A 24981-nucleotide genomic window follows, 5' to 3' on the forward strand; every position below is an offset into this window, starting at 1 on the left:
TTTTTATACTTTAAGTACATTTTCCTGACACTTGCAGGAATACTGAAGTAAAGGATCTGATTACTTCTTCCACCACTGCTGGATTATAATTAGTGATGCATTAATTAATTTTCCCAGTGTGGGATCAGGAAAGTTATATATTAATGCTGCAGCTGGTAAAGACGGAGCTCATTAAAACTACTTTGCTGGGTGGCCTTAATAATAATAATAATAATAATAATAATAATAATAATAATAGCTGATTTATGTCTTGTGATCATCTGATCATCATGAACTGGGAACTACTGTTGTAAAAAGTGCAATATTGGTTTCCAGAATGTAAAAAAGTCTAAATTGCCATAAACTTCACTCCATCACGCAGTAAACAGAGTCTGAGCTGCAGACTGAGAACAGAGCGTTGTGCGTCTCCTTTTCGAGGCATTTGCATAATGAAATCCGTTGTGATTCCACAGTATCTGAGTCACAGTCTCGGCTTCTCTTTGACTTCTCTTTTTTTAAGCATGCACAGCTCCTCTCTGGTCTGCGGTCTCTTTAAATCCAGATCCAGTGGACGGGAGCTGCGCGTCCTCTCAAACTTGTCTGGCCGCTGTGATTGCCCGCACTCAGCCTGATAAACAGCTGCTTACCATTTAGGGCACTTCACAAAACTTTGCTCCAAACTCCTCGAATCGGGATTTTTTTTGCGTGTGTGTGTTTGTGTGTGTGTGTTTGTGGATGTTCAGATATAGAAAGTCTGCACCGCTGGAAGCTCGAGTCCGGATTCTAGGTTTTTGCGTAATGCTGAGGCGTCCTCTGCTCAACATCTGGATTAACTATTTGGAGTCAGAGCTAGCGGCCCTGCACAAAACTCTGCCTGTCTGGCCTATCTTTGTGGAAAGACTGCCCTTTTCTCTGGAATTTAACTCCTTTTGATAAACCGAGGTTTGCGCATAGATTATGTATTCTTTAAAATGGGTGCGAACAATGGAAAACAGTATGGAAGCGAGGGTAAGTGCTGGAATTACGACTTTAAAACACGTTTTATTGGAATTCCACATAGAAGGAAGTCTCTCTCTTTTTTTTTTTTTTAATCAAACTGGACTCCACAAAGGCTGCTGCGGTAGCGTTAATTGTTCTCATTGTTGTCTAACTCAGCCGAAAACAGAAAACAATGCAGCAGTTTGTGACGCTTCCATTGATTTCTGTCTTAATTTAAGGGAGCGACTCAAAACTGCCATTATTCCCCTTTATGTGTTTCATTTTCTCACACTCACTGTTGTCTCTGTGTGCAGAGTTGGACTAATTCCGAACCCCGTTTAAAAATCTGCAGATTCTGAGGGTGTGTGAAGGATTCGGAGCTGAGAGCAACGTTTCACTATTTGACCGCTTTTTATACTTTTTAAAGATGTGCAACGTTTCTTTTCTTCACATAAAACTGAGAGTGACATCTGGTGGTGGTGTTTTAAACACTTTTAAAGATGAAGTTCGTAACAGGACAGCACAAACTTTTGAAGCTGAAACAAAAGGGAGTTCAGCTGCTTTCTTTCCAGCCACTTCTCTCGAGTTTTTAGCCTCAGTTTCTCCTCAAACCTCTTGACTTCAAGTCAGAAGCAAAGGCGATGCTTTAAAGCAGTCAGAGATCCAGTTTCAATCAGAAATCACCTCAGCTGACTTGGCAGGGCAGCGAGATCATCACTCGTCTCCAAATGGTCTGCTTTATGGCAGCTTTTTGAAAGTGTGTTCTGCAGGTTTGGCAGAGGTGGGTCAGAGGACAGGAGTGTTTGGGCATGTGAGCACTTCTTATCTTGATAAGAGCCAATTCCAGGGATTTTTGTCCACAGCCCCTCAACCTGTTGTTGTTTGATTTGGCAGCCATTTTGTGCGTATTGGTCAAAGCCATATGATCCTCATGTAAACAAAACTATGGAGTGGACACGCTGCAAAGACACTAAATAGCTATGTTGGTGAAAAGATGCCATGCTGACAAGAAAACAGCCGCTCCTCAGGCGGTCCCTTACACTGGATGCACCTAAAAATGATTTATTCTGCAAAGTTAACAGCAATCTTTGAGTTCAGTGTGTATTTTTGACTTCTCTTCAGCTGACTGTTGTCTTTGGGTGGAGTCAAAGAACCAGGGTTTCTTGGAGGACAAGTTGACTAAATGATGAACTTGACTTTGACTCGCAAAGCAGAGATTCTGATCATAAGGAAAATACACAGAGTATTGCAAAGGCGCAGATATTTATTAGAGAAAATAATCAATGATAAGAAATATTGAAAACAGTCTTTTTTGGCTCATTTCCTCAATATCAATAATGGGACAGTCTTTGTCTCTGAGGCTGAAAAACTGATAAGTAATGAAGAGCTGATGGCCACGCAGACCTTCACTGTCCATCTCACAGCTATCAGATATATTCAGAAAGTTCAGTTTCACCTAACTGGAATGCAGCTTAAATCCGTGGAAAAGAACATATTTGTGGTATTACAAAAACCTGAATCCATATCTGAAGACTCACATTCCACAAGTTTGATAAAATCTCCAACCATGGCATTAATTAGCCCTGACGAGCTCCACCTCCACTGCTATAGTCACGGCTACACCTCGCTCAGTTAGTGCAGAATATCAGCCCTCATATTAGCCTCTAAGTTCTCATCTTCAACATTACTCGTTCAGACTGTGTTCGACTGTGGTCCGACTCGACCCAAGACATTGCTCCTGCCTCCAGAGCAGAAATGTTTGTATAAATAACATTCCAGTGTGCTCTCTTCCTAAGTCAATAGCTGCAGAGAAAAGATTGGAGCTCATGACGTTAGAAATAACAAAGTGGGCCAGCTCCACCTTGGAATCCAGCCTGTTAAGGTGCATGAAGGGATTCTGTCGCAGATCTGAGTCCTCCTGCAGATGGATTTGCAACATGCAAACCTTTTTTTTTTAAAATATATATATATATAACTCTCAGGTTAACAGTCACGAGGGGGAAAAATATGATGCAGGCTCTGCAGATTGTAATCATCTCTAGTGATTCACAAAGCATCCATTCTCCCTTTCATTGCAAGATAGAAGAGTATCTGTTGGTTAACGCTTGGCAACGTTGCACCTCTTTGGTGAACAACATGAAACGCAGACATTAAACTCCAAGCGCAGTTTAACTACTGGTGCAAACATGAGCTTTGATGGCTTACTCCCCCAATTAAAATCAGGCTTGCATGCTCATGAGGACTAATGCTGAAAACATTCCTGATATGATTTATCACTGATGCAGCTTCAATTTGTGGTTTAAGTGCAGGGATATATGAAAACACTTCAAATATAAGCACTATTGATCATCAGATGAGGGTTTTTTCAGGGGTTTCAAGGTTGTCAATGCACAGTTTATCTCGGTTGAAAAAAGCACTGCATCTTAAAGTTATGGTCCTTAAGATTTCAGTCCTCAGTGGTCTGGTGGCACCAGTAGGTACTAGTGGCTATTTGAAGCTACTCTCTCAGAAATACTCCAGATGGGTAAATGTTTGCTGTTTATAATGCAGCCAAACAAACTCACATTGTTTTTTGGGCTGCAACTCATTATTATTTACACTATCCATACTCTAGATTTATGCACAAGTTTATCTCTCTAACCCCAACTGCACTGATGTAGCATCGCAAGGTTGTATGAACTTGGAAGCGCATTTTTTGTTTGAGTAGTTTGTGTCAGCTTTCTTATTAATTTAATTAATTGAGTATTCCAAAGGCCATATTTATTTTTGCCTTGTTATTTGAGGTAAACCCACAGGGAAAGCAGGCCACAGGAGATATTTTTTCCCAGGGTGGTGAAGGCATGACCTGCCCTACTCTGCCTCTGATTAGCTTGATATTCTTACCCCAACACTAACCAGTCCTCATTCATAAACCTAACCAACACATCCCATGAAGGCAATGACTACCAGCCAGAGGCATGTTGGGTGGGTCGTGCCTTCGCCATCCTAAGGAAAAAAAAAATCACCCACAGCAGCCTAGTGAATGGTTTGCATCAGAGGGGGCTTAGAAGTTAGTATACACAATGTTGACTGACTAAAGAGGCCAGCAAATATTGACACTGGAGGAGCAGGACCTCAAGAATATTTGCATTTTTCTATAAATAATCCAAATAGTCACAAATGAATTTTCTGTAGACTGATTAATCGAGTTGTCGTTGCAGTTTCTGTTGAATCATTCTCATGCGAAGGTGGGGAGTATGAATATAGTTGGCAATGGCGGACTCCGCCACAAACAACGAAAACTAGTACATTGTGAGGTAATCGCAGAATGTAAATACACTGAATTGCTGAGAAAACGTTGACCATATCAAACTTAAAGTAGCTTTAATATTCTCAGTTTTTGAATTTGTTTAAAGCACTGTGTTCTTCTTTCTCAAAGGAAAGCATGGCCATTTGTGGTGTCATCATTTTGGTGGAGTCTAAGACAAGTATCTTAGTTAGAAGTGCAGAATTCTGCAGTCGGTCTGTCCACATCTGTTTTCAAGTGTGACTCCACAATTAATTACACACTGGTCACAGCTATGCAGCAACACATTATATAAGCATAAGACAGGAAGCAGGAGCTTTTCTGAAAGTTGTTTTTCCATGAAAGACAGAAAACAATCCGCCTTGCACAGATCCACATATGCGTCAAACCAAGAGCCCTGCAGAGTCCCTCACGCTGAGGAAAAGAATGCTGTAACCAGCTAAATATTAAAGTGCATTTGCTGGTGTTTACCCAGCCTCATGCTTCCTGCTCTGCTTAGATATTAGGAAAGCGGTCTCAGGTTGACATCTGCGAGCTCCTGATGAAATTCTGAGTCATTTCTGGGGAGTGGAGGAGCCGCAGCAGATGTGCCGGCTCAGTGATGTCACCACTAAATGTCATGCATGCTCATACCATATGAGCTGCATTGGTTTAAAATACTTTTATATGTTGTTGTGTGATCATGTGTCTTTTGTGCAGCTGAGTTTGGAGTCATAGGTTGTGTTTTTCCTTCCTACGCAAGCCTTCATATTTAGGACTTATTTCGGGACTGTCTTGTCTGTTTAGGTGGCTGCACTATGTGCATGTGGCTGTGACTGTTTGGGAACACCTCTTCGGCCTGTCGTGCTGCGTGAAAGGCGAATACTTAGTCTCAGGAAAGCCACAAAGCTGCATTTATGATCTGACAGAGGAATGAAATGCCATAAACAACTACTCCACAGGCAGCCTGCAGTCACCACGGCAGTCAGGCCTGCTGTGCTCTGGCAACAGAGGCTCACATTCAAAGAATATCTCTTAGAAATTAGCTCTCCTGTGCTCCTGTATAGAAATCCAAATCCTAAATCTAATAATACAAGGATAGCTCATAAAGTAAGAGTTGTAAATTCACTTGAACTTCATAAAAAAGCACTTTCATGTGGCAGTTGTGCAGACTGCACAACCTAAGAAGTATGCGGCTGATGCTGCATTTAATTGAAATCATTCGTTAAAGACAGTGATTGCTTGCATGTCGCGCAGGAGTGTTTCCTCTCTCGTCCTCCGTGGAAGGGAAGGCTGAATGGGAGTTCAGGAAACTTTAGTCTTCTTCCAAATAGCAAAAAATGGACACTTACTCAAACAAACCAGCAGAGACTTTGTGCATGGGCCAAGGCTAACCCTTCATCCAAAACTGAGGAACATAAAAGTCATGAAAGCAGAGAGTGATGGGTTTTATATTTCCTTACACTTAATACCTCCTTACCATATTTAATACATCATCAAAGTGCAATTCCAACTTATCTGTGACAGACAGATTTAAGCATAAAGAGAGTTTTCTCTCAAATGAAACGGCTAAAACCGGTACGTCATGACTGCAGTTTATCATCTCAGAGTTTCTATACTGTGGCCCAGCAGTTGTTTTTCTTCTCCTTCCCCTGCAGGTAAAGGGAGCTCAAGCATCTCTTCTGACATAAGTTCGAGCACAGATCATACACCAACTAAAGCTCCAAAGAATGTGGCTACCACCGAAGGTAAGGCATCTGGTGCTCATTAACCAAACTCCCCTCCCTTCTCCTTTCCCTCCTCTTCTTCTTCTTCTCCTCCCACCCCTCTCTTTCCTCCCCATCCACTTTCTGTAGTGCCTATTTTTGGAGAGAAACCTGCGTGTTCCTGGGATAACCCTAAATTGAAAACAAACTCACAGCTCCCATCAGAACCCAGAAACCAAAGGCATTTCGAGGGCTTTGTTTGAGAAGAAGAAGAAGAAGAAGAAGAAGAAGAGAAAAAAAAACAAAACACTTCTGGCTTCTCATTGTGGAAGAATGCTTATCTAAACTGTGGTCGTATCAGGCTCAAAGCGCTGCCAGGGAGGGAGGGAGGGAGGTACGTGAGCTCCACAGAGGAGGGCGAGAGGGATTTTGCTGGAGAAGGTGTGGGGAGTGAAAATGGGGAAAGAGAGCTTCACCTTGTGCACAGACGCTGTTGTTGCTCCTCTCGTCTCCCCAGCCTCCTGCCCGTCCAGGCAATCTTTCAACCCTGGCAGACTGTCTGCAGGGAGCTACTCCTCTTTATCAGGAGTGTGTGTGTTACGACTGTAAACTGCATGCTCGCTGTAATGGTTCAAAAATACTTTGCAGCTGACAGATGCCTTTTGAAGCCTCCTGTCAGCAGATATCTTAAATGCAGATCTGTCTGATACAGTTTCAACAATCTGTCAGAGCACAGGTTTCTTTTATTTTGAAAGAACAGAACAAAATATCTCAACGTCATGGCTTAAAAGTACTCCAGTATCTCCTCTGTCTCGTAAAACCTTGAATTTGAGCTTGGGCTCTCTAGGAAAAAGTTGTTTTAACTAAAATAAAAATTGTATCCACACCTTCACCACTAGTGGTGCTATGGAGCAATGTTTTAGAAGGGTCAGCCCCTTTAAACAGAAAAGAAAAAGATGAGAAGGCATGAAAAAGCAATGCTGAGGTTACAAACATTTGTACCTTATTGTAGGATATCACTTTATAGTCTACATTTAAACCTGCATTAGCACCATTTTGGCCACTGGGGGCAGCACATCAAGCTCAGAAACACAGCATGAACATATTATCTTATAATGTTGTTATAGCCTAGCTTATGTGTTAGCAAGCAGTTGTTTGGTTTCATATCCACCAGACACAGAGCAACATCACCACATACATCTTTCATAAATGCAGTCTAATATTCACTCTTCTCTTAGCTCTGTTTTTGGTCTCCACCACCTCCTGAGGAAAAACTTCTGCCTCTTTAGCTGCTAAGTGCTCCACTTTGTTCACCAGCTAGTCGCTAACTCTCTGCCTGCTGTTTGGTGCTGGGTCGGTAGTGTACAGTGGATTTTTAGCGCTTTATCACTGTGAACACCTGCCTGCTGCTGGAAATGAGGCTGACAAGAGGCGTGAGAGTGAATCAAAACAATCACAAAACTGAAGTTGAGCTGAAAGATGCTAAAGTGCTAAGTAGAGCTGCGCAGCTGGATGCTAACTCCCTGTGGATTTGACACAAGCGACTCCTTTCACGTTACACATAATAATTTGATTTATTAAAAATATTGATTACTGCCGCTTTAAGCATTTCTGTGTAGCAGACTCATTAGCACCTTTTGGATATGCTTTGGCTAATAAATAACAATATATGGCATCCTACAGCTCATTTACTACATATCTCACAGGGTTTAACAGGTTTTGGGAGTGTATTTTGGGCAGAAAATTTTGAAATAGTATGAGTCAGACAGTAAAAATGAAAGCCCTGAACCCGGTGGAAGTCTTTGCTGACTCATTGATTTTCATCAAAAATGTTATCACAGCCTCCCTCAGCCTGTGATGTGGTATCTGTGTCTCTCTCCGAGCTCACCGGTGACTCACCGGTTGTTTTGCATGCATGTACACATATATACTCAGCCCGTTCCTCTCATGCATTGTCATCACCAATCTTAAATTTGCTCTGGCATGATGAATGTAGTATTCTTGTGGCTTGCAGCTGCCCACAAGAAAACAAATACCAGTTCAGCCTGTGTTTAGAAGTGTCACTCAGCCGAAGATTTCAAGGTGTTTCTCAGAGCGAGAAGAAAAGGAGCAGAGAGAACAAAGCGCCAGGCGAACGAGACATCAGATGTGCTTTTGGTTTCACGCAAGATGTGTGTCAATTAGTTTGTTTTAGTGAGGTTAATGCACTGATTAACCTCACTAAATATAGCCTGGGATGTACCGTCCTCCTGTGACCGTGCATTCGGACGAGGGAGATTACCGTTACTCATTCGACTTTGCTGGAAATGCTGACTCACTTGGTTCCTTCCATTGAGGAGCTGCTGGAAGTGCACCCAGAGTATTTTGGGGAAATTGATAATTGTCCTGAATGTGTCTGCTTGGAGAACAACCTGTGCAGATAGAAATATATAGCATAGACCATGGCCAGTGGCTTCCCGACCATAATTTCCCTCCTGTGTTATGACTGAAATTGTTATTTTTTTCTCCATGCTAAGTGGGAGTAATTACATGGTCTGGAACCACCACGGCCACAGGCAAATCCCCCCTCCTTAAAAAGACACACACGCATGCATACACACACAAATACGCACACATGCATAGCTGCGTTCACATACTCACACACAGTGGCAGATCACACAGCCGTTGCCCACCTCGTCCTGTGGTCCACTAAACTAATCAGGAAGCAGTCTGGGCTGTTTCCCCACCACACACTGGGAGTATTCATGTTAGGGTCTTACACAGCGTCCTCATGCTGCAGCACAGTCACTGCTGCGCTAATACAGTTATTTAGATAGATCGTTCACCGCTATATCAAACATCAAAATATAACAAGACGTTTTCGGGAAAGTCCAAGCATCATTCGCTGTATATGTATACATTGAGGTAACATGTATTTATGCACAATTTCAAAGAAACTGTTCACCAAATAGCAGAAGAAAGACAATGAAGGACTTTTCCCATCATATGTCAGCCAACTTTGTTCCTGGTTTTATCTTATGAAGCAACATATTGTGATTCCCAGTTAAAAGTACAAAAGACAACAAAGTCATTTCCTAGATTGTCGACCGCATTTACATACACACTAATTTTCCACTATTGTTCCAAAGACAATGTTCACATTTGATATGGGTCATGTAAACAGCATGTTCTGTTTGGATATTCCATATTCGGTCTGAGTGGACTCAGTGTTCTGTGGACATGTGTACAGCACATTTAGAATATGCATCTCAGTTGGGGATTTTACTGCAGTTTGTTTACCGTCAGTTTAAGATTATGAAAGACTTGGATATCAACAGGTTTTTGGATATGCATAAATATCACTAACACTGACCTTTTCAAGAAGGTGGTTGAATGAATGAAAGCGGACGGCTGGTCTCGCTCGGTCGAACAAATCTGCCACCAATAGAAAACTGAAAAAAATCCTGTTTTGATGCAAAGAAGCAAAATGATTCATCTCCAGTCGTCCCACGTTTCCATATTTTGACACGACAACTGACGTTATAGAGCATCGACCCATGTCAGACACAGCCAAGAATGCCGTCATACCAGACCAAGTAAGGTTGTATCTGCAAAACCCTGGAGTGCACTGAATTGAAAAATAGTACGCTTTAATGCTTATGGATTCAACTTTTCATTTATAAGAGAAAGATTGTTATTTCCTCTTTCAAAAGATACAAAATCTCCCTTTAAAGCTCCGCGTGTAAGATCCAAACCAGAGCCGCTGAGAATGAACTGCTGCAACAGTTCCAACCAGAATTGTTTCATTTTTCGGCAAATCAAAATTTATGCCCCCAGAAGAATCTGAAAGATGCTATAATCATCTCAAAACACATAGAGGCTTTAAAGTGTATAAATCATAATATTGAAATATGGTCCAGCCCTAATATCAGCGTACAGATGGAAAGTAGGCCATTGCCTGTCTCCCTTCACCGATCCAACATGTATTCCCACAAAATCAACATTAGAAAGTTTCACTCATTCTCCTCCTGAAAACAAACCCAGCCGGGCAGTCATCTGGCAAGTTTTTGCAACGTGTCTCTGTTTTCATTTATTATTTAGACGGGCTTGTGGTGGCCTGACCCAGTTGAGTTGCTTATTAGCTGCAGACAGAAAGGCACAGTCCCGGACAGTAAATCCTTCCTGTGGGATGAAACTGAGTATCTCCCAGCAGGGGTTACGCTGCGACCCTGTCTGGGCCTCAAGGGTTTGCTTTGGCACAGCCGAACTCAGGGTACGTTAGGAATGTGGCTTAGACATGGCAGGAGCTCAACCAACAACACCCTGAGATGTTGGGCCTGTGTGACTCTTCAAAACCGGTTTGATCGTCCTGTATCAGCTGGAGCCTTTGCCAAACTTTAGCCGTTGATGTAACGCAGACTCACGAGGGCATTGATCATGTCAAAGCAGCCATGCTTCAAGGTCAGCTCCTTCACCCATTTATAAGGCACCAGGAAGGTAGCTGGGAAACAGGGAATGGTGGGAACAATGAACATGCTGACTTCCTTTCTGAAGGACCGAAGAAACAGTGATAACAGTGAGGAGGAAAGTCTTACTCTGTCTGTCCGCACCAGAAAACACTGGAAAGATTACACCGTAAACATGATCTACATGCAGTTCTCCATCTGTTCATCAAAGTACAACATTCTGCTTCTTTACAGATCTCTGTTTTCTGCATTAAGTCGTTACAGCCTCACTGTACAAGAAGCCAAGATTAGACCGCACAATTATGGTATGGCCCAATCATGGGACACCAGGCACGTCAATTAGTCGTTTTATCATAATAGAAGACAACTCATTCTGCATGTAGGATGATTTACAAGCCCCTGACTTAAAGATTAGCATGTTAGCAATTTGAAAGTTTTAAAATATCCTGCAGAAAAGTAAACATGGGGATCCGCCTGTTCAGCTTTGCATGTCAAACAAGCTGTCATTTGAACTAAATTCTGACTAAACCTTAGAAAAATACTGTGATCTTTTCCTTAACCTAGCCAAGTCATATTTGTGCCTAACCAAAGCATTCTCACATCATAAGATAAGGATTTATCTTTCAGCAGTGATTTGTAAAGTGGACAATAATTTGTGGTTTAACTTGTGTGGATCTTTCACACCTGAATGAACATCCAGTACATTCAAACCTTTGTCAAACAAGGTGTCTGCGGTAACGTTCCTGCACTGGTGATATGTTTTACATGAGCAACAATGATTGGTTTGTTAGAGCTGAAGGGTAGGGTACAGCAGCTAGGAGCATGGCGGTGTATGGCGTCATAAGCATAAGTCAATGTTGGGTGATTACTTTTACCACCAGAAGGGTGAGACAGAAGTTCTTCACTGACTTAAGACTAACTTAACAGGCTGAAAAGCAATGTTTCACCACCCTCTGTGGTTTAAAAGCCTGTTTCACCTTTTGGGTGGGGTCAGACTTGTGCTCTGTCACATGTCTAACTACAGCCAGTAGTCATGTCAGTGCACCTGTGCATCACTGCAGCGAAGTGAGAAGGTCAAACGACCGGAGGGTGGGTGTAAAGTTACTCTTTAAGAGGACGGAGAAATCTGGACTCACACATGAAAATAAACAGTCAGTCAAAAAAGTCTAAAGCACCAAATTTGTGGTTTTCACTGCAGAGTGGCCCCATGTTAATGATACGCAACTTCCCTCTTGTACTTCATTACATTTCAGAAGGAAATACTTTACTTTTTGCCTCACGACATTAATTTCACAGTTGTAGTTACCCGTGTCTTTGCTGTCGAAATGCTCTGTACACCCGCACAGGCACTCTCAATTACTCTGGCTACTAAAAACCTCATGTTTTTTCATTTGGCTGGAGAAGACAATGATGGAATCACAGCCATTAACGTAATCACATTATAGCAACACACTCTACCAATATTGATCAGTCTTAATTCACAGTAATCGCACTTAGCTGTTGCGAAGGCAGCGTCAGGGTCAGCCGTGCAGTCTAAACAGCCCCTCCACAACGCTCCTGTCTCCAGCATGTTCATATTTCTGCCCTCCCAAAGGCAGCAGATCCCTCACACTCCATCTGTAAACGAAGCTCGCGCGCTGATGACCCATTTACTTGTGTTTACTCAAGCAGATGTATAGTATTTCACTGTTGACTTTTGCCGTGCCAAATATGAAAGAGGCTGCAGTGAGGTGTTTGTGTGTGTCGCTGGGACATTTTCACTGGGGAGAGAAGATTTTAAGTAGTTGTCCCCCACTTTCGTTCACTTTAGGCACACAAATTGGTCTTTTCGAAGACTGCCTCATTTGTTCTGCTGCTCTACAGCTCTGAAATTCTCACATTGGCGGAGATGACGATGATGAAGCATCTGTTTTTGGAGGGGAATGTTTGGCAGGTGATTGACTATCTTAGGGAGGATTTAGAAGAAATAGTGGTGTAGATTGTTGTCAGATTTATAAAAGAAGGCAGTGCTTTTCACCATTTTGACTTAGGACACAAAGCAGCAGCCCGCAGTTATTTTAAGAGTCTTTCAACAAGCCTATAGCAACTGCAATGAGAAATATCAGCGCTTTACTTCTAATCCTCGATGGAAATTGTCTACGTGAAGCGAGAACACAGAGAGGCAAAGAATGCCAAAGCTAGTTTCCCCAGATTTTCTCCATCAGCTGTCCTCGCTCCTCCCCCTTCCTCCCTACCGCTCCTAGAGCAGGGAAATCTGAGCGAAAAAGCACAGAACAAGGCGGTGAAAAGAAAAAAGAAAACAAGTGAAAGCAGTTTAGCAAAGGAGGAGGAGGAGGAGGAGGAGGAGGGGAAGCGAAGTGAAGGCAGTTCAGTGAGCCCCATCTCATAACTCTTCTCTGATTACTGCTCTGTCTTCTCATTCTCCGTCTCGGGCAGGAAGCGCCGGCCCTGTTGTTTTGAATGCTTTTGCCATTTTCTTCAACAGGGTCGCATTTTTCTGCTCTACTACAGCAGCGTGTTTGACAGGAGTTGGGAAAGACGCCACCTGGCCGAAAGGCACGCTTGCTTCCTGTAAGATTTTGGCTCCAGAATGATGTTTTTACTGTGATACACCTGGGTCTTTGTGCTTTTATGTGGCAATATGACTACAGTTGTGAACCAACTGAACTGACACATTGGACTTCCCCTCCCCTGGTTTCATTCTGTGGGCTCTTTCATTACGTAAGCAGGGAAGTGTCAGTTGTGGCTGAAGCTGCAATGGCACAAAAATGAGGGGAAAATCTAAAGCGTTCTCGAAGAGGTCTTGGTTGGTTAAATTCAACCATGAACAACTAAATGAATTTGTGGTTGCAAATAAGCTAAGACCTGGCTCTTTCATATGCAGGAGAAAGATCGCTCTCAAAAGTTTGGTCATCAAACCTTCTGCCATTTTCATGACTCAGGTTCCATTTCAGGCCTGATCCAGGAACATCGTACGTGTCAGATCACAGATAGCCATCATGGTACTGGGACACTTAAGTGGCTCAGCCGTTAATAAAATTTGTTACGGGGAGAATGTTGAAAATACAAACTCACTGGATGGTGGGCAACCTTCTTGTGAGACTCTTGAAACTGGCCTAGCAAAACTAAGCTGCGTGTCAGTGGTGAAGAACTGTAGCTGACAGGCTAACTGCTAACACGCTAGCCTGCCAAGAACATGCTAGCACGAGTTACAATGGCTTTCTGAGCTAGTTTCCCCTGACATTTCGTTCTCAGGACAGTTATTTAAGATGGAAAAATGTACGGTAGGTACAGGTAGCAGCCTGTTAGCCTCGTGTTTTTTAAGCGTTGGCCAGAGCCAGATGAGCTGTTTCGACCTCTGCTTCCAGTCTGCTAACGTCAGATAATCACCTGCTAACTGTAGCTTTAGCACACTGACATGAGAGTGGAACCAATTCTCTATCAACTTTCAACAAGAAAGCACAAGAACTCAAACTTCAAATTATTCCTTTCAAGTCTTTACAAACCACAAAAAATAGAAGATTTCTGTGCAAGAATTTTTTGTGTTTTTACTCAAAAAACCTCATCGAAGAGTGTTTCTCCCCCCTCTAAAGGCTGGTCCACCGGTTGAGATGAAATAGCCTCTTTCTGAGTTCAAGCGAACCCTTTTCTTGTCAGGAGTTTCTAACCGCAAAAGTTCCAGCACTTCCCTTGTTCTGTTGCTTCAACCACATGAGATCATTACATTTGCTCCTCATCACGACCAAATCAACCGTTCAGGCCAGCGCTCGCTTTTCCATTCCTGTCTGATGTGCACTTCTTCTGGGTGCTGCGTGGAGCCAGCGTTACCCTCCACAGTCATTTAACACGACTGTCGCTCCACACGGCGACCCTCCTCTCACACTGCTGCCATAAAGGATCAAACTCTGCAGAAAGGCGTTTCACGCACATGACTCTCATACTCTGACTTTGACATCCTGATTTAACAACCTGCAAAAGAATGACATCATCTTCAGTGTCAGTGATTTGCCAAAGGCCGGATCAGTTTTGCATGATGCCAAATTGCTTTTGGATCTGAGCTGTCATCTCTGCTCTGGAAAAATTTGTGCTGTGATGAATAGACACACACACACAAATGCTCATTTTTGAAGGAGTGCCTTCGAGTCGATCACGCCTTTCAAATTTGGCTTTAAGATATCTGAGCGTCTGCTGTCCTCCTCAGCTGAGGATTTAGAAAGTAACCAGGGCAGAGTCGTTTGTGTCTTTTGAACTGACAGAAGGGCTTTAAGAGGCAGAAAACCCCCTTGAGGAAATTAGTCGTGTATAGTTTCTGGCGCACGTATGTCCAAATCTGTCGCTGCACGAGCTGCAAAACCGAATATCAAGACTGAGTGAGTGTGAGAATAGCTGCAGTCCAGAAGTAGTGCAGTTATGGGGGTTGTGTGGCGCTAAGAAGTCTGTTTCCTGTCCAAGTGTGCACATTGTAAAGGAACCAGCAGGCCCTATTGTCTTTCAGGTTGTCCAGTGACGTAAGACCTTCCTGTAGTGAAGGCTTTGCTGATAGCCCAGCCGCCACACTGTACGGTAATATCAACTTCCATGTATTCAATAAAACCCAAGACAGACAGATGTTTTTTATCCCAGGAGTTCTGCCTCTCAGTCGGATGCTTCCCTTTAAAAAAGTTGAGCACGTAACAGTTTAGTGCTGATAAATCAATTGTGCTTTTGATTCTCTTTCAGTCCCTGCTGCCTGGTTGTTTTTTTATTAGCTGATGCCTTTTTCCTTTTTTTTTTTTTCCTTTACGCTGAACCATGGGATTTGATTTCCGGACTTATTAGCAGAAAACGAGCATCTCTGATCCCCTCACATGCACAACACCACCCTGTCACGGTCTTGGCAGGGAGGAGCACAGCGAAGCTTGCAGAGCAGGAACATGTCACAGGGCTAATGGCATTGAGGTAATGGATTGGTCTGTTCTGCCAGATGCAGCAGTAATAATCCTGCGAGCTCCAGACAGGGTCTTAGCAGAGCTTCACAGCGCTGCAAGATCCTGAAAAGAATCCCTGTAGCTTTAGTTTATGACCAGACTGCGTCAAAGTCTGGATTGACCCTGCCTGTGCACTTGTCTCTGTCTCTGGTAAAGTCTGCAGACTCCTTTGCCAATTTATCTTCCCTCTTTCTTTTCCTCTTGCCCCTATTTTCTTTGAGAGGCCCTCGAATGACTCCCGACAATCTGTTTTTGTGCGTAGCTTTTTTTGAAAGTTCATCAGGTTTTTGCCATTAAGGCGACATCACTCCGAACATCCAGCTGCGGCTCTTCGTCCTGTCTTTTCAGTGATCACTTCGATTGATTTACTTTAAACTTCTGGTTTCAAAGCATGATCCAGATGTGTCTCAGAAGTAAGGCTAAGTTGATGTTAATGGGATCCTGCTGCAGCACTGCTGCGGATCAGCATAGATTTGGGTATTAGTGGCAAATGATTTCAGCCAAGTATGCCTTGCTGTGGCTATATGCACATTCAAAATGCATGAGTTTCTCTTTCATTTCACCACTGTTCCGTTGTTCTTTGTCCAGGCTAAAGACCAGATGTTCCACTGTTTCTCCTTTGATTTCCTAAACCAAACTGAATCTTCCACCATCTGCGCTTACACTGCCTTCAAGAGCAGTTTAACAGCTGCATGGTATTTGTACTGTTAATGATAGGTTTGCAGTGATACAGATATAAAACACGACACCACTGGTTGACTTATACAGATTCCAGCAGGAACTGAGAGCTACAAGACAGTTATTTATTCTTTCATGCTCAGAGTTTGGAGCTGCAGGTACGCTTACGCTGCACACTCCTAACTCAAGGTGCACTTACCACCTTATTCTGGAGCTTTCGATCGTATCAGACGGTCCTTGTTAGCGGATAGAGTTTGCAGTCATCGTGCAAGCTGAGTAGCTGTTATGATTTCATCCATAGCATGTCTATGGCTTCTCATGTATGTTGGCTTGTAATTTAAGCATGAAGTTTATTCTTGTCCTTGGAAATTGTAGTAGACTTCTCAACTTAAGGGCCACTTACATGCGATACAGTTGCAAGATGGAAATAGCTATTACAGAACCAGTAAGAGGGCTTTTTTTTGTCTACTACGATTGCTTCCAAGATTCAGAGTGAACTTTTCTGCTGACACAGTTTGTCACTATATTAGTATTCATACTAGAAGTAAGAAAGAGAGTTACATTTAATAGGTGTGTATGCACTTCAGAGTAAAATGTGATTCCAGCTTTGAGGATTTCACCTTCAGCTTTCTGTGCCTCATGAATTGTTTGTTCCTTACTTGGGTGCAGTCATATGCTTCATCTGATTTTTTTTTTTTTTTTTTTTTGCTATGCTTGGCAAACTTGCATTCATACTTTTTGTGTCTTAACTCTACAGCTCTTTATTTAGACTGAGCCTGCATGGCTGGCTTTGAAACAATGTGTTTGCCTCGCTATAGAGATGGGCCTGTGTGTCTAATTGCTAAGATTGTATGTCTTTGCAAATGTCTGTTGTTTGAGAATATGGGAAAATGAGGATTACAAATGCATCAGAAAAGAAAAGGAAAAACGAGTTGAGGTTCTTCAGATGCCAGAAGGAAAAATGTATTTCATATCCAGACGTGACAAAGTGTGAAAAATGTTAAATTAAAGTGAATATTTTGGTCATAAGATCATTGTCAGCAACTTTCGCTGTGCTTCTCGTGTGTGCAGCATCAATCGTCAGTGGTGATCAGGCAAACAGCTGCTGGATTCAGCTAGAAAACACTGATAGATGACACCTGGGTGTCCTTAAAGAGACCCAGGTGCTATCTATCAAAAATTCACTAAGAAATTGCAAAGCTGTCTTCATTTAACTTCGCCCACCAGCTGTGTGGAGGTGCGACCCTGAGAGAGGGGACGGGGGCGGACGTGGTCTAATTAGCAGCACTGTGTTTCTCCAGCCTTGGAGCGCTCTGATCAATGACACATGTAATTACACAATTTGGAAGTTACTCCTTAGCCAGTGGCAGATGAGGTTGTCTCCTGCGTGCAGAATCCATCACAAAAGTTTGGATTTGGACAATAAAGAAATGCCTCATTCATCCATCAAAGCTAATGACTCAAGAAATGTGTCTGTGTCGTGGCTGCACACAGCGCTGTGGAAAATCTGATCTTCTGCTGGATGTTGTGATTTTTGCATTGCAAGAACTCTTTTTGTTGTGATGTCACAGGATTGATACTTGAATTCAGATTTTTCAGCATCGATTTGTGACCTTATGTCATTAATCTTCTTGTTATTTAGTGAAAAACTTGCATGGAACATTTGGCAAAAATACATTGATTTCCACTTGTTTGCATAGCTCTGTGTTGCATAGTGTGTGGTTCCAGTTCATGTTGGATAAATCCACAATCACTAGGTATTAACTCAGGAATCTTGCAATATTTGCAGTGTACTTGAATAAACATAAAAACCCCCGCACCACTGTTGTCATGACATATTTGGACAGGTGTGTGAAATTCGAAATAGATGAGGTGTTTATAATGACCTCAGACCATTAAATCCTTTGTATTAAGCTAAAGAACCAAGGCCAAGATAAGCTGGATGACCTCAAGGTAATAATCCTACACATTTAAAGGTTAACTAATCACAGGCAGACCACCCACAAGAACGTGATGCATGAAACCCAAACTGAGGTCAGCCGTATCACACAAGGATGATTAAGTCCCAGCGTCCTCCTGTGAGCTGACTGAAATGAGTTTGATTAACACGCAGCGCTTTTTGGACAGCAGGACTCGTCGTTCTGCTCGAATTTGGACTCGAGTGAGAATTTTAAGGCGCACGAGAGCGAGTTTTAAAGTAGCCGTGAATCGGTGGACATGTTCCCGAGAGGACGAGTCTGCGGATGTCATCAGTGGCGGACCGAGCCAAAGCCTGGAAATCAGATCGGCCGGACAGTCGCAAGGACGGTGTCACTGCCCAGCTGTCTGTCCCTGCACACAAATCCACATGACAGGCAGGACGCTGTGAATTTGTAAAGAGCATGCAGACATACGCTGTGTAGAACCAGCTGACTGTCAGGCCTGAAGCATCCATTAACCGACATGTGACTGGAACTGTAGGTGTGCGATTGTATCAGTGTGCAGCACAGTTTAAGGGGAATGGCAGGTAGCAGAGCAATTACATGTAATGTAATCAAAACACTGCAAACTATGTCCTCAGAGCTGACTCAACGCTTTCTGACAGTTTCAACACAAAACAGACATTGTAAGCTTAATTTTGGCGATATTTTTGACCAGAATATTGCTCCAGGAAATAAGGAGCCCGGCAGCTCAACTCAGCTCAAAAACAAGTAACAAAAGTCACTTTCAGCCCACACCTGTTTGCATTTCCACAGCATCTGAAACACCAGGATTAGACAAATTAGAGCCATAGAGGATTAAAAAGTGACGGCTTGGTTTCAGCTGCAGTTTTGGCACACGATGAGGCGACACTGCAGTAATCATGGCCTCTCTGCAAAGTATCAAGGTTCTGCTGAGTGACTTTTTCCGTTGGTTCCTACGTAACCACATTGAGACAATTAGCAAATTAAGCTGAGCTACTCTCACTAATCTTCTCTCTTTATCTTGCTGTTATTTAAGGCTTGTTGGGAATTTAGCTCCGGAATTTTGTTTAAACCTCAAAAACATTACGGGAAATTAAAACCGAAGGTCCAACCGTTGCAGTCAAAAGTTGAAGTTATTGAGCACCTAAAAAGGTTCCTGAAAATTAGAAGAAAGGGAGGGTGAGATGAGGGGTGTTCAGTCTGCAGCTTCACCACTAGGTGCCACTAAATCTAACACACTGGTCCTTTAAGTACATAAGTGAAACCCTTTGGTCAAATTAGTTTATTATTCATCTTGGAATAATAGTCTCATCTTGAGAACAAATGAACCTTATCATCACGTAGTGATTAGTCTCAAACACACAAAATGATCTTTATTTTGAAAAATAACACCTTGTATTTTGACCACAAAGCCTGCAGACTCGTGGTTGGACAGCTGTACGTGACATCATACTCGTGACTACTTGAAATGCTTTTAGTGATGACTATCAGTCCAATTGAACTCCTCGAGATCGGACAAGACGAATTGGAGGAGGTGAAGAGGAGACAGAGATAGCATCAGAGAAGAGCACTCAGTGTCCCAGTGTGATGGGTCGACCCCGGGAATCGGATCCGACGCCCGGGCTTATGAGGCAGGGGCCTCCGCCGTCTCACGCCACAGTGATGGGATCCAGCCAGCGCTTCTCACAGCTGCGTCTACAGACGTGGCGGCAATCAGCGCACATCTGTCCAGAGGGCCTCAGTGTTTACACAGGCCTAAAAGTACATTGTCAGCCCCGGCACCAAACTCCTCAGCTGGTCGCTTTGAAGCCGCAGAGTTCATCAGAAGTGGAGGCCCCGTGACTGCTGCCCAAATGCCGGGAAGATAAACGTGACACGTTTTTTCCCCGACATCAGAAAACATGATAACGAGATCCATGGAAAGTCCTCTTCATTGGTGATAAGAGCTGGTGTGGCTATGGCACCGTCATGTTGAAGCCTGCACCTTTTGACCCACTTTCTTGGCTTTTTCTTATTCCCACAAACAGCTGCCAAATATAATGTGACGTTATGTCATTTCCAGCTATGATTAAGATTAATGGAATAACAGCAACGCTAAAGATGATTTTGTGTCTGTCCTTCAGAATGAAACACGACACTGAAGAGTCATAGCAAGAAATTAATCACAGTGTCCTGAATGTAATGCAGCAACAGCATGTGGTGTTTTAAAGGGGCCTTCCACCATTCTAACACATCAACATCGGTTCACTGGTTAAAGGGGAACTCCACCAATTTTACATATCAAAGTCTGTTTACAGTTCTTTGGGAGCACGACTGCGTATGAGGGGGAAAAAGTTGTATAAAGCCTGTTGTGGCTGTGTTGTGCAGCCCGCTCCTCATCTCTGCTTGAGGCTAGCTGCTCAAGGATAGCCACTATTAGCATACACACCCACTGAACTGCATTGTGGGTGGTGTAGGCACCAGGTTTCACAAGGAAAAAAGATCTCTCTCGTTCTGCGGCATCTGTGCTCGGCTGAATCGGTGGTGTTGTCTTTTAAGGGGAGTTGTGCTCAGCCTGTGAAAACAGCTGTGTCATGTCTTCTGTGGCTCTGAAAGGAGCTTTGACAAGTATTGAGAAAATAACCCAAGGGTTATCTCAGCTTGGGCTTGGAGAGCGTTTTCACAGAAAGCTGCATTACAAACTGGGGGCATGGAGTTCAAAAGATTTGCCAGGCAGGGAGGGTCTAATGAAAGGACAGTCGGTTGCATTATGGGAAATGTAGGATCCGAAGGTTTCGAGATATGACTCTATGAGGGCCTATTATTTAGTATAATCTCATGCCACTTGTTGCTTTACGCACTTTAATGCGAAGCACATTGAGTTCCCCTGTGATGAAATGTGCTGTTAAAGTAAACTTTCCCCTAAAAGTCCGTATATCTCAGTTTCTGCTGCTGTAATTTTGACCACAATTCTTTCAATCTGTCTCATCTGAGTCCCCTAACTTTATGAAAGTGCAACACTCTTTCCTTTGTGGTAACTAACTAACAGGATGACCATGTGCTGCTCCCTCTGCAGATGACAGTACAGTCATTGAGGGCATGTTTTTTTTACATGTCAGGAGCCATTCTGGGAAATGTAATTAAAAGTGTGTGAGTCATATTTAAGGAAAGTACAGCAAAAAGTTAAATCACACTTTTCATTGCGAAGTTACCGCATTCCTGGAAAGCGCCGAACATCATTGATTACAAAAACAAATGTTTCTTGAGGATTTTTCCTTGAATAGAAGCTGGAACAGTCGACTCCACGTTCATGGATGGTGCTGATGTTGGCTTCCCATCCAAAAAAATTCAGGGCCCATTCTCAGCTTTTGCACGACTTGCTGATGTGTACCGACTGATGTGTTGCAAGATGATTAACATGACTGGAAACACTAATTCTGTCCCTCTCTTCTGTCTTTGGACACGTCTATCTTATCTCCTTTTATTCAGGTTTAGACTCCAGCACACGGACTCTCAGCACCCCCAGTCCTGGTCTTATCCTGCCGTCCAAGTCCTCCTCTCTCTCCTCACCTGCCCTCTCCAGTAATGGCCATGAGACCAACTCCTCTTCCTCCTCCTCCGCGCCCGCAGAGACCGTCGCCGTCGTCCACCCTCAACCCGGCACTCACACGCGCTCTCGCCAGTCCAAGAGCCACCACCACGCCCCCATTGACCTCCTCCCCGATCACTCCCTTCTGCAGATCTTCTCCCACCTCCCCACCAATCAGTTGTGCCGTTGTGCACGTGTATGCCGCCGCTGGTACAACCTGGCATGGGACCCGAGGCTGTGGGGCACCGTCCGGCTGACCGGAGAGCTGCTTCACGTCGACCGTGCCATCAGGGTCCTGACCCACCGGCTGTGCCAGGACACGCCGAACGTGTGTTTGACCCTGGAGACGGTGATGGTGAACGGCTGCAAAAGGCTCACCGACCGGGGGCTGCACGTGGTGGCTCAGTGCTGCCCGGAGCTACGTCGCCTGGAGGTTGCTGGCTGTTACAACATCTCTAATGAGGCTGTGTTCGAGGTGGTGTCCCGCTGCCCCAACCTGGAACACCTGAACCTCTCAGGTAAAAAGAAATATGTTTGTCACCTTCTAGAGCAAGAAACAATCATCTAACCTTGATTGGCGGCTAATGATCACTCAGTTTTATGAAGGAGTATCTGCTACCCTACATCATGCACATGTGTGGCTTTACCTCAAAGAATTCCTCATTTCGGTCTCTCTCAGTCATTTCTGCTCAAGCTGGTAAAATCATTAGAGGAGCAAGACAAGCGCTGCCAGCCTTAAGCTCCCATGTGGGAGAAGAAAGACTTTCTTTAGCTGAAAGCAGAACTTACCTCAACGTGAGTAAGGAGAGTAGTCTGCTGCTTTCATTAAGGAAGCGACACAAATAACATTGACTTGGACAGGAGTCCGGTGGCAGAGCAACGTCTGCACCATTAGCACCAGGAAGCAAGCCCTTTGTTGTAAAAATAACCTTTAAAGAGCTTGTGGCTTTTATTCAAAAGGCACAGAATAATGAAATCAAGTCTTTTTTTTTTTAACTGCTCAGGACATCTGCCCTTGATTTTTTTTTCCCCATGAAAATTGACTACAATTTTGGTTTTCATGGAGTTGTTGTTGCACTCAAACTTTTGCATGCCTCTCACTGCATGCATGGAGTCAAACACAGCTGCTTTCACTCTGGCGCCCTCAAGTGGCTACTGCTCCTAATGGGGTTTAACCCTCAAGAATGAAATTGTCTTAAAGGATAAGTTCACATTTTTCCAAGTTTGTCTTAAGACAATGCTCACATGCTCATATGGTCAATGATGCTGTCCACTGAGAGTTTCCTTCCTAATGTGCTATTAATGGAAATGATGGAGGAGACAAAGTACACCGTCCATTTCACTGAAAAATGTTTCATATATGAAGCAAATCTCAGGCCTCAGTGGGCTGAATTGGACAAATCAAGTGGGTCACACTCTTTTTAGTTAGAAATTAGCTCAAAAATGAAAGGTCCAGTGTCAGTTTTTTGCTTTTTAAGACCAGCTGTTATTATGTTCATGAAAACCAAACAAAGGGCGATTTCACTACATTTTCTCTGACCAGATCACATTAAACCAGGTCTATCTCAAAAACCACTGCACTCACATGTAATTCAATGTAGGAATTTTGGACTAAAAGCTTAAGGAATAATTTGTTTTTGAGCTGACAGACTCTGCTTCCTCCTCCTCCAGGCTGCTCCAAGGTGACGTGCATCAGCCTTACCCAAGAGGCCTCACTCCAGCTGTCCCCCCTCCATGGCCAGCAGATCTCCATTCACTACCTGGACATGACCGACTGTTTTTCCCTCGAGGACGAGGGCTTGCGAACTATCGCCTCCCACTGCCCCCGCCTGACACATCTGTATTTGCGCCGCTGTACCAGACTGACGGATGAAGCCTTGCGCCACCTGTCTCTCCACTGCCCTTCAATAAGGGAGCTGAGTCTCAGTGACTGCCGCTTGGTAGGGGATTTTGGCCTGCGTGAAGTCGCCCGCCTGGAGGGCTGCCTGCGCTACCTGAGCGTGGCCCACTGCACCCGCATAACTGACGTGGGCATGCGCTACGTGGCTCGCTACTGCCCGAGACTGCGCTACTTGAATGCGAGGGGTTGCGAGGGGCTGACAGACCACGGCCTGAGCCACTTGGCCAGGAGCTGCCCCAAACTCAAGTCCCTGGATGTGGGTAAGTGCCCGCTTGTGTCGGACAGCGGGCTGGAGCAGCTGGCGATGTACTGCCAAGGCCTGAGGCGAGTGAGTCTCAGAGCCTGCGAGAGCGTAACGGGCAGAGGACTCAAAGCTCTGGCAGCCAACTGCTGCGAGCTGCAGCTGCTCAACGTGCAGGACTGCGAGGTGTCGCCAGAGGCTCTGCGGTTTGTCAGACGCCACTGCCGGCGCTGTGTCATCGAGCACACAAACCCCGCTTTCTACTGAGGCGGGGAGTCCTGGGACTGGTCCTCTGACAAGTGGATGTTCTAGTATTCCTGCAATGGCAGAGCTCAGCGGCCAATGTGTTAGAACTGGTTAAAAACTGGTGTGCAATACTGGCCAGAATTTGTCTCTTTGAATCCGCTTGGTGGCTGTTAATGAAAATACTTCCATAGAATGTATTTAACGTATTTATCTGTAAAAAGGCAGAGAAGTGCAGTATGTCAGTATATTACTTCTTTCAACATCACAGTGTAACAACATGCTACAACACTGAGCACTGGGTACAGTTACCATTTAAAAGCATTGTAATATATTTTTATTGTAAAGGTCATCACCTTAAGGCCCTGAAACATAACCATTATCATGCATTACTTCATCTATTTATAAACAGCAAGTATCTTCAGACTAAACCACTAAGAATGTAGCTACAGAGCAGCAACTGAAGCAGATTTGGTGATTTGAGATATTCCTGGTTCACTTTCTTTATGTTGTGTGCATATGCACTTTATGGAACTGTGCAGACAATCACTTCAGCTGAGCTCAAAGCGTCATCATTTTGTCGACCGATTTGCCGTAAATGAACTATTAGCCCGAGACTTTTTACTGCTAAGTAGAAAAAAACTGTTATGAGATCATCGTTGAAAATAAACAAGAACACATTGCTGCTATAACTGTGCCAATAAACTTCTTCAAAATCCGCCTCCATGGCCGTGTTTTCCCTCGACCCTTCATTGCAGTCATTGCTGCGCGTTTGTGAGTCATTACGGTAACTGAGGAATATCTAGGATACATGGATTTAAAGTGTCGTTTTCCACTTTTAGGATCGATGTGTGTGGGTTCTAAGGGCAGTGTGGGTGGAAACGGTACTTCCTGCTTTCAGGCCATTGGCTGAATGCAGGTTTGGGAAAGAGTTGCATTTTCGGTTCTGTATAAAACTATAGCTACTGGTGAATGTCAGTTGGGTTCATCTTTACTTAAGAGTGCTGGAGAGACCAGAATTGGGCATCTGCCAGCTGTATGAAACCTTCACCTTCAGCTCCAGCAGGT

At 43.8% G+C, this 24981-nt stretch overlaps 1 protein-coding gene across 1 annotated transcript; it reads left to right on the plus strand.

Annotated features, from left to right (window-relative positions):
* Positions 1-585: 585 nt before the first annotated feature.
* On the plus strand, positions 586-24638 carry LOC143340015 (F-box/LRR-repeat protein 7). The gene is made up of 4 exons (XM_076761601.1): positions 586-987; positions 5881-5970; positions 21430-22047; positions 23201-24638. The coding sequence occupies exons 1-4, from the start codon at positions 951-953 to the stop codon at positions 23935-23937; spliced, it is 1482 nt and encodes a 493-aa protein (XP_076617716.1). The 5' UTR covers positions 586-950; the 3' UTR covers positions 23938-24638.
* The last annotated feature ends 343 nt before the right edge of the window (positions 24639-24981 follow it).

This window comes from Chaetodon auriga, chromosome 21 (genome assembly GCF_051107435.1).
Source record: "Chaetodon auriga isolate fChaAug3 chromosome 21, fChaAug3.hap1, whole genome shotgun sequence".
NCBI classification, from domain to species: Eukaryota; Metazoa; Chordata; class Actinopteri; order Chaetodontiformes; family Chaetodontidae; genus Chaetodon; species Chaetodon auriga.